The sequence below is a fragment of the Dipteris shenzhenensis genome, chromosome 24 (assembly GCF_047967505.1).
Source record: "Dipteris shenzhenensis isolate YYH24624 ecotype China chromosome 24, Dip_SZ_1.0, whole genome shotgun sequence".
In the NCBI taxonomy this organism is placed as follows: domain Eukaryota; kingdom Viridiplantae; phylum Streptophyta; class Polypodiopsida; order Gleicheniales; family Dipteridaceae; genus Dipteris; species Dipteris shenzhenensis.
In genome coordinates this window covers 15,358,277-15,368,971 of record NC_141619.1, presented here as the reverse complement: position 1 = coordinate 15,368,971, position 10,695 = coordinate 15,358,277, and the positions used below count along the sequence as shown (strand labels likewise).

At 43.9% G+C, this 10,695-nt stretch overlaps 1 protein-coding gene across 1 annotated transcript; it reads left to right on the top strand.

The window, feature by feature from the left end:
* Window positions 1–526: 526 nt before the first annotated feature.
* On the top strand, window positions 527–10,456 carry LOC147886268 (uncharacterized). Its single transcript, XM_087395554.1, has 6 exons — window positions 527–747; window positions 1,140–1,217; window positions 1,314–1,430; window positions 1,621–1,655; window positions 9,577–9,677; window positions 10,074–10,456. Exons 1-6 carry the CDS (start codon window positions 677–679, stop codon window positions 10,158–10,160), a joined length of 489 nt encoding a protein of 162 aa, XP_087251680.1. The 5' UTR covers window positions 527–676; the 3' UTR covers window positions 10,161–10,456.
* The last annotated feature ends 239 nt before the right edge of the window (window positions 10,457–10,695 follow it).

The following is a 10,695-nucleotide window of genomic DNA, read 5'->3' as shown; positions in this document are numbered from 1 at the left end:
CACAGAGCAACTTATGAAATGTGACATCCTATGCTTACAAGAAACTAGAACTAAACAATTTGACAAACTAACATTCAACACATTCAAAGCATTACACATATTGTCATCGTGTGGATCATGCATACTATTAAACAAAACTAATCATTTGAAAGAACAATTAATACAACAAAACAATGGAATAGAAATCATAGAAGCTCTTATTAACAAATCAAATCAAGAATACTTGATTGTAGCAATTTACAGACCACCAAACTCAACAATAAACACATTTTTTAGCATGTTGGAAGATATACTAGATCGTTACAAATACAATACAATAGATCAAATAATAATCGGTGACTTTAACATCGATATGAAGAGTACAACCTCACACTCCACAAAACTAAATAACATAATGCAACAATACAATTTCACAATGCCTATACAAGACCCAACAACAATATACGGAAGTACATTGGATCACATATGGACAAACATTTTGATCGAAAATACAAACTATGAACATCATTTGCTTATTGGAGAGACCACTCTATTACATATATTTCATCATAAAATAGCAAGGAAATACAACTTCAATTTCCCAAAACTTCCATAGGCAGGGCCTGTGTCATTGACACCATGTTTCTTTGTACACTGGGCGTTTACCTTCGTGACTGCTCTCAATAGGGTTTCAGAGATGAACAGAGTTGCAGGTATCGTCCGCCATGCCCTAACTGTCCCTCCTTCAAGGGCTTCGGCTTCTTGCAGGTCAGCCAATCTCTCCATTCATGCATGATTTTCTGCCGAGGTTTTCTAATTGTAGCTTAACACTTTTCAATATCATAGAGAACGGAGTTGTTATGGCATCGGATATCAAACTGAGAAGGACAGGTTGTAACAGAGAGCTTTAACAGACTCGTCTTGGTAGTTAAAATGTTTTCCTCTAGAGTGATAATCAGATAATCGTAAATCATGGCACACATATGAGCGAACATAGTCTTTGCTAGTTGCATCCGGTTGGTTTGGCAGAATTGTGTATACGTATCAATGAACAAAGTCGTGTAGAATAGAGAATATGGAATGGATTGCTTTGCCTCTTTGCGAATGGAGTCTGAAAGACGTGTTAACTTTATTGGAATAGCGGACTTTCGTTCTTGCAGGCGAGCATTTAGTCTCTATGATCAAATAAACCTTTTGGATAAAGTGGCGGACGATACTCGGCGGGTGCGTGTTACCGGGTCTGGTATCGTGCCATTTTTACTTGTTTTCTAATTCGGTGTGTCTTTTTTTTTGGTATTGAAAGGCGCCTATAACTTTGAAACGTTTTTTTACAGGTACGGTGACGATGGTTTCGATGTGAATGGAGTGTCTCATGAAGGCGCGGTGATCTGCCTTAGCAGCTTGACACTAACGTGGCGGCCCAGGACATTGGAAGAGGTTACTCCTGAGAGGTATTTCTGAGCTTGTTATCAAAGGATCTGAAAATGAAGGCTACGTGAGGGGTTGGTTCTATTACTTAACACCGAGAATGACTAGGGTGAAATTTTTAAAAGAAGCTGATATAGTTTTCCTGTCTTCCTCTTTTTTTTTTGGGGGGGGTTCTTTTTTCATTGTTTTTTTTTGGGGGGGGAGGGGGGACAGTCTCTCGCTTTTCCAGCTGTTACGACCTGCACCAGGTATGTAAAGATACTCTTTTGGAAGAGAACTTAACACAACTTAATTATTAAAGTCTTTACTTGTGAAATTAATCTTCCCCCCCCCCCCCCCCCACCAACCCCCCCACACACACACACACACACAACCCCCACAACACACACATGTGCCCGCCCGTGCGCACACACATTAACTTTGGATTATTAGAATGCTAAACTCTCATCTGCCTGCCCGCAACGGTTCAAGTGTAGACTCGAGGAGTGGACACGCTCGCTCACGTGTCAGCCCATCATTCTAATGAATGGAGGTAATCGACTCTCCAGCGTATCATAGGTCGCTCATAGATCTTGTTCTATGACATGCCTATTTAGGGGAGTTGCTCCATGCAAGTAAGATATCTCTTGTGATCTTGAAAAGCATGGATCTCATCTCCGTCTTCACCCTCTACTTACTCCATCATGTTGCACTATCTTGTTTCCTCTTTGCACACTTGTACTTGTACGTGTATGTATGTATGTGTACTCTATATAGACCGATGGTCTCTGGAACCCACGATGCGCTCTGGAAGATAGAGGATGTGGCCCTTCTCATCCATAGGTGGCAACTCAGGAAGAACGTGGACATGCTGTCCCACATGTGGTTTCAGCAAAGACACATGGAAAACATCATGGATCTTGGAGGTACTGGGTAGCTCCAACTGATATGCTACCTCTCCAACCTTGCGGATGATCCTGTAAGGACCGTAATACCTATGAGCAAGCTTTGTGTTAGTATTACCTTTCAGCGAGGCATAACGGTTCTTATGGAAACGCAAATGCACATAATCTCCCTCTTTGAAAGACAAATATCTCCTGCGTTCATCCGCATATTTCTTCTGCTTGGCTCGGGCATCGTGCATATTCTTTTTTGCCAACTGCAGAAGGGTCTCCAAGTCAGTCCGTGCTTGCTGATTTTTCACAGCCATGTCAGCAATTGAAGAAGGCATCCTTACCTTGCATCTGTACATTGCCTCAAAGGGGCTCATGCCAATATAGAGATGCTTGGTACCGTTGTAGCAAAATTCAGCAAGTGCTAACCATTTATCCCAAGACTTCTGTGTATCGTGACAAAAGGGCCTCAAATATTCCTCCACCCATTTGTTCACCCTTTTAGATTGTCCATTAGTCTCAGGATGGTAAGCAGTGCTAACGTACCCGCTGCTGTAAATAACTCCTCCCAAAAGTGACCCATAAATTTTGCATCTCTGTCACTGATAATTTCTTGAGGGAAACCATGCTGCTTAAAGACATGCTGAATGAATTGCCAAGCAACCTGTGATGCTGAATATACCGGGTCTTAGTGGGTATGAAATGGGCTTGTTTTGTCATCCTATCCACCACAACAAAGATGCTGTCCCATCGCCTCAGGCAATCTTGTGATGAAATCCATTGCTATGTGCGTCCATTTGTCCTCTGGAATGGGTAATGGCTGCAAGAGACCTGCGGGTAACTTGCTGTCCACTTTATTCTGTTGGCAAGGCAAGCATTCAGTGACGTATTTAACCACATGCCTTCCCAGGTAAAGCTCTGCTTGATTCTTTCGTATGTTTTAGTGACACCCGTATGTCCAGCCATGGGAGAGGAGTGCATTTCTTGCAAAACCAGCTGTCTATATTTTGAGTCTGGCACTAAATAAATTCTGTCCTGGCACCACAACAGCCCATTATGTAGTTTGTATTCCGGATGACCCTGAGTAGAAGGCCTTTGCAAATTTGAAAATATGGGAGCTGCCTTAGAATTCTGCATATACTCTTCTTGAATGCCATGAATCCACCCCTGATATGTGGTAGAGATATTAGATAAATTGAAAGCCCACATCCTGGACAACGCATCTGCAACCACATTTTCCTTCCCTTTTCTGTACTCAATGTCAAAATCATAGGATTGGACTGCAGCCAACCACCTCTTGTGCTTATAGGACAAATTTGGCTGGGTGAGGAAGAATCTGAGTGTCCTATGATCTGTTTTCGCCTTAATTTTACTCCCATACAGATAGTGGTGCCATTTCTTGAAAGCATGCAAGATAGCCAACATCTCTAGATCATAAACATGGTAATTGACTTCTTTGGCATCAAACTTCCTACTTTCAAAGGCTATTACCCCGTGCTCCTGCCTCAAAACAGCCCCCAATCCTTTGCCACTGGCATCTGCCTTCACAATGAAAGCATGCAAAAAATGAGGGCATACCAAGATAGGTGCATGAGTGAGATCAAATTTCAGGTCTTCAAATCTGCGTTGTGCTTCCTTTGACCATTGAAAAGCATCCTTCTTCAAGAGGTCAGTAAGAGGAGCTTCCCTCTTGGCAAATTTGCGAATAAAGCACCTGTAGAAGGAAGCAAGACCTAAAAATCTTCTTAACTGGGTGGGATTTTGTGGCTGTGGCCAATCTTTGATGCATTTCACCTTTGCAGGATCCACTTGAATGAATACACATGAGTCTTGCAAGAAAGGCAGGCAAAAAGGAGTATGACACATGGGAGACTAGGCCAGCAACATCATCAGACTGTAGTATACAATTGGGCGCAGACTTGGGCAAAAGAAAGGGGTGGCAGAGGGCCATGGAAGTTCAATGGCAAAAAAAGAACCTATGAAATGTTAATTTTACAAAGAAGGCATCACAGGTCATTAGATGGAAGCTAAAGTAGGGCCATGACCTAGAATCAATAGAGGACTAGACAAGCCACCATGTGCATTCCAATCAACATTACATTTGAAACGGCAATGTCACATTGAAATGGCAACTAAAAGGAATCTTTTAGGAATAGATTCCCAAATTGGGTACAAGAGGCACAGGCCTGGGCAAAAGAAAGGGCTAGACTAGTCAGCAGAGGGCAATGTAATTTTAATGGCAAAAAAAGAAGCTATGAAATGTTAATTTTACAAAGAAGGCATCACAAGTCATTTGATGGAAGCTAGAGTAGGGCCATGACCTAGAATCAATATGCCCAAGGTACTCAACCTCCTTTGCCATAAAAGTGCATTTGTTGGCTTTTGCATAAAGCTGATGCATCCTCAAAATTTCCAGTACCCGCTTTACATGCTTAATGTGCTCCTGTTTATCTTTGCTGTAAATGAGGATATCACCAAAGAAAACCAGCACGTATCTGAAAAGAAGAGGCTGCAATATCTTGTTCATCTGCGCTTGGAAGGTGGCCGGTGCATTAGTCAATCCAAAAGGGATCACCTTGAATTCATACAAACCGTTCTTTGCAGAAGGCTGTCTTGTGCTCATCTCCTTCTTTCACCCTGATTTGATGGTAACCATATCTCAAATCTATATTCGTGAAAAGCTGAGCACCCTTGAGTTCATCCAACAGGTCATCGATCCTGGGGATTGGAAACCTATTCTTGATAGTGGCCTTATAATCAATGCACATGAGGCAAAAGGAGAAGTGCTATGAGAGATGAAGTTCTTCTCAAGCAATTCCGGCACCTGTACTCCCACTTCCTCCCACTCAACCTTAGAGAGATGGTATTGGGCTTTGTTTATGGGCTTACTGTCTGGCTCTAGAACAATGGTATGATCCACATCCCTCTTGGGAGGCAATTGGGATGGCATATCAGGAAATACATCAGCAAACTCTGAGAGAAACTGCTGCCTATCACAATCCTCAGCACGCGGAATGCTACCCCCTTGAGATACCGACACATTCAATGCATAGAGGGCATGCTGCTTCTTGAGCTCTTTGGCCAACTGCCTTGCGAAAATGACCTGCAATTTAGGAGTGGCAATGCCATGCAATGCAATGCTACAGTTCTACCTCCGTGGACAAAGCTGAGTGATAGGGCATTTAAGTCCATGCTGATTTCGGCCAATGACTTCAACCAATCACAGCCCAGGACAGCATCTATTGGGCCCATGTCCAGTATCAAGAGATCCCCAGTAAATTCATTATCTTTAGAGAGCTTGATCCTTGCATCTTGGCAACAAAATTTAGTGGTCAAATGCTGTCCATTTGCCACCTCTACTCTCAGCCCATGATCAATCTCAGTGGCAATCAGTCCCACCTTCTGTAATAGTTTCAGCACTTTTGAATGTCTTAAAGTTGATGAAACTATGAGTGCTACCGCTGTCCACAAGGTCCCGCAATTAAATTTCCCTTTCAATCTAATAGTTTCAGCACTTTTGACACCCATCAAGGCATGAAAAGAGATAGCATAAATTGTTTGCTGTGCATCCCAATAGATCTCCTCTTCTACAGGAGCATTTCCACTCGCATCCTCTCGCGCATGAAAAGGCATAGCAACCTGATGTTCCACATGAAAGACTTTAGGCCAACGACCTGGCATGTTACATGTGGGCTGAGTGGTATGGGATTGTATACCATGCATATTATGCTCATTAGCACCACCGGGATCAAAGGGGAAATCAGCCCCCTTTGTGGCTCCAACATCTGGAGCTTCTTCCACGTCATGTGCACCTTCTGAATCATCATGAGTGGCATCCAAAGTCTCAGAAGCATCCATATCTCAATAATCATGCAGCTTTTTGCAGTACTACTGTTACGCATTTTGCAAACTTCCCGATGCTCAGGAATCCACTTCTCACCACACTTAAATCATAAGTTTGCATGCTTTCTGCTGTCCATAATAGCCCTGGTGTGTTGTAATTCCAACACTTGGCTTAGCATCAAATGACCTGTATGGCTTAGCGTATGGCATCTTGCTGCCTGTAACAGTGGGAAACCTCGGGAATGGTGCTGCTGCTGATTTCCTATCATGCCAATCAGCTACCTTAGGCTTCTTCTCAGCCTCATTTGCATTCTCATAAGAGCTGCCCGCTGCCATCTTGTACTTGCTGGCTTATTTGGGCTCAAACACTTCTACCAATTGGGCTGCACGCTCAATTGTTTGAGGGTTATGTGCCTTCACATCTGCAGCGAGAGAAGGACTCAATCCCTAGATGAAACACAGCAACTTACCTCTCTCAGATACGTCCTGCACTACAAGGAAAGTCTCAAGAAGCGCTGCAAGTACTCTTGGACGGTACCAGTCTGCGACAATGCACAGAATTCAGCCAGATATTGCTCTAGTATGAGTAGGGATACAAATGTGGTGATCAACTCTGTCATGTGCACGGAGTGGTGTCCGACGTGTACTGGGTACACAAGACTAGCTCAGGTAGCCTGGGGAGGCTTAGAGCTAGGCAGGCTTGATTCTCGGGTTGAGTGGCAAGGGTACGAACCAGTTAGAGGTCTTCGCTATTTTTGGCGCTTGGGGCCTGAGTCTATATAAGGGGCCCAGAGGTTCAGTTCTCAGTGTGCCGATGGGAGCAAGTTTTGTTCCCAAGTGCTAGGTCTGATCTTGGATTGAGTCGTGGTCGCGCGCTTGCATCATAGCGTAGCCCAAGGCCTAGGAGCAGATCCCAGGCTTCAGAGCGCCACCTGGTGGTATGGGACACCAGGCTGGCTAGGATCTGGTTGGGAGTTCGTGCCAGTAGCTCAGCTCGTGGCTCAGAGGGGACATCTCATGATTCGGGATCACATGTCGTAGATGTCATGGTTGGGTGGTGAGCAGCTTGCTCAGTTTCCTCATGTTGGTGTGTTCTTGTGTTTGCTTGCAGATCAGAGGTTTCAGGAGTAATGGGAACGTGTCAAACTCCTTGAACTGCTTCCATGTGGTTGGCCTCTGAGGCGAGTTCCTCATATGACGCCACCAAGTATGTGCATAGTCTTGCAAGTGCATACCCACAAAGATTATGCGGAAATAATCTTCTAGCTTCGTAAGCCACTCCTCTAGCTCATTAGGTGTGCGAGTGTCCTCTTTGAACTTATGCACTATGAGTTTGTCCTTGATATCCTTGGTTGCATAATTCCTGTGTGTGTAACTTCCGGAAGTGTGAGCATCATCACGCTTGAGGTTCACATAATCGGAGAAAGACATCTCAAGTTTAATGGCCTCAGGTAGGGCCTTATATGAATGCACGGAATCTGCCAGCATCTCATCAAAAGTGGTGTGCTGCCCACCACTAACCCCCTGTTGTGTAGTAGTTGTTGCCATCTGATGCACTGGCTGTGTCTGGCTGTATGTGCTCACTAGCGGAGCGATAGGTGCATGAACCTCTGGTTAGGGTCTCTCTGCCAAATGCATTTCTCCGGAATGATGGCATGCCAAAGGGCTGAGAAGTGGACTGACCTCTCTCCCAGGGTGTGGGCTGCCATATAAACCAAAACCAGCTCCAAGCATACTCGCTGGTGCGGTGAAAGGAGCACTAACTGGATGCATACCAACGGGTTGGCCCAAAAGAGATGGCTCAGCTTGCATAGATGCCGAAAGCTGTGAGCCAAAGATGACTTGACATCCTACAAGAAGGTGCTCTGCGGCACAGAGAATGCATCGTCCAAATCTAAATAATCCCCATGCTGGTGTACATGCAACGGTCCAGAAGACTGATGCTCAAAGGCACGGTGGGCATTTGCCATAAAACCCCTGCGTGGAGCAGACAAAACATCTTGGCTGTCTGAGTGGTCCCCTTGTTGGGGTGCGGGCTGCTTGTCCTTGTCCTGCAAAGCCTCACCAACCACCTAAGAGGCCTCTAAAGGTCCTCTAAATTGCCCCTTTCTCCTCTAAAGTTTTTCTAAATTGCCCCTTTTTCCCCTTGATTACAATTTGCAATGTTTTGGGTCATGCTCAAGGGGGCGGGGAAGGCCCCTTTTATAGGCAGCCTTGGCCCCTACCAGGTCGGCCCCTAGGGCTGCTAAAAGGAGCCCTACCAGCCTGCTGGGCCCTACAGCCCCCTATATAAGGGGGGCCTTGCCCCTCATTTCAGCATTCAGGCCCCAGCCTCCAGAAGCACATTTCAGCTCGGACTTTGGTGTTTTGTTTCAGCAGCGTAGCTCCCTCTCCCATAGTCGCTATTAGGGGAGTATTTCAGTTCAGTTTGTATGCTGATTTGGCACTCATGGGCATTCACGCCAACAGTATAAGTAGTGTACTATAGTTAGGAAGATATCTGGTGTATCTCATGCTTGAGTTCTTCCTTTACATTTCATCTATCTTCCGCACAGCAAGTCCCCGCATGTTACACAAAAGAGAAGAAGAAAGAGTCTAGAGCCAGACTCTTTCTTCTTCTCCTCTTCTATCATTCATGAATGAAATGACTTGGCATTTTTTAAGTTGCAACCTTGGCCTTTTCTCTTCAGCTTTTCGGCATCCTTTCTGTCCTTACCATAACTATGACCTGCTTCATGGGTTACAGCCTAAACACAGATGATTTTGTCACACCCGAGGCCTTTGTAGGTGAGGAGTAGATTGCAAATGTATTTGACTGTTGTTGCAAGTACATGTCATTTCCATACCTTTTTCGATGCTAATGGTGCAAGGGATGTTCAAAGGCAAGGTGCTAGCTTGGTGGAGGGAATCGAAGGAGAAGCCAAAGACTTGGGCTGATCTTAAGCAACTGTTTAGAGAGGAGATCCTGCAATCTGAAGATGGGTTTGACCTCATCACTATGTTCACAAACTTGAACATGGAAAAGATACCATTCGATACGTACCTGCAGAGGTTTAGGGACCTTAAATCCAAAGCCCGTATATGGATCCTACGACCTTGTGTGGGTTTTCACAAATGGATTCTACACACGGTTCTATGTGGACATCATGATTTCTCCCATATGGTAGTGTACTTCATATGTATCCTAAGGATAACTGGTGCATGTTCTAGTGCTTGGATTCATCCTATAATCGTAAACTAATTGTTCTTGCACTGTTGTCCTGCTTGCCTTATTGCTGACCTTGAATTGAATATTGTATTCTAGCGCACAGACACATTTTTAATTATATTGTGACTAATTGTTTCCCTGATTGCCAACTCAGAAAACTAGGCCTCTTATAGGTTCTTGCTTAAGGATGTATTTTTTTTGGGTAAGTGCAAACACGGCCTGACTGGTGAATGTATTTTGTTTCAGACATCCTATTGCTTGGATGTGGAAAAAAGATTGAACGAATTGGGAATGACGTGAGGGAGTTTTTGCGCTCCAATGGCATTAAACTCGAGGCTCTTGATTCTGTAATGCCTCAATTGTCTTGCCTATTATTCTTCCAGTACTTGGGCTTTTCTGTTTCCTTCAAATTCAGAGAATTGTTTTCATTGTTGATTGAAATCGGGATGAGAAGCATGTATGCAGCTGGTTTGCATGGTGAAAAGTGCATGGAGTTATGGTTTGACTGCATCGCTAGACCATTTAGAAGGTCAAGTTTTGACATCCAAGTCATTTGCAAATCAACATAAATCTTGAGATCATGATCCCCCCATTCTTAAGCATGTCAATTTGGGAGTAAGCTTGCTGTCCCTCAAAGTGTGTTTTTGTGTGAAGCCGAAAGTATCTACTTTTTATTAGGTTTTTGTTCGAGGTGATGAACACAGTATTTAGTACCTTGGATGACTTTTATCACTATTTTGCAGTTTCATGCTGCTTCAACCTTCAATTTTCTGAATGAAGAGGGACGATTAGTAGCGGCAGCTTTGTTGCCGTGTGGTTCTTCGCCATGAGTTAGATTTGGGAGTCTTGTAACTTGACATTAGACGTATAGTGGAATATTATGGCAAAAAGTGAAGTTGTCAAGGAATATTTTCCAATGATAGAGCTAGCTTCAAAATCCTGGGAAAAGTTTCAAGCACAGGAAGGTGGAGAATTACTCGCGGCCTTTCGCAAATGATTTGAATGCAGCAAGTGGTTACTTGGGATGGTTGAAAGTGACGTTTATTCATAAACTCATATGATGAGGTAGTGCCAATGTTTTCGTTTTGAATAAGCAACAATTAGGTATGCTCTAGTCTTTACATAATGCTCATAGTGCAAAAATATCGCAAAAAGTTGATAAGAATGTAGACATGGTTGCCCAACCTGGCATGTCGTGAGGCTTATCATGAGAAGATCAAAAGGTTGACATAACAAATGGCTGCCTCTAACAAGTGATTAAGCAATGGCTATTTTAAATTAGTAAAGCAAGAAATTGCAACAGTGGCTACGGGTAATGTTAAAGTTCATAGATTGGGTTGCTTTGAATATCTCCATAGCCTCGTG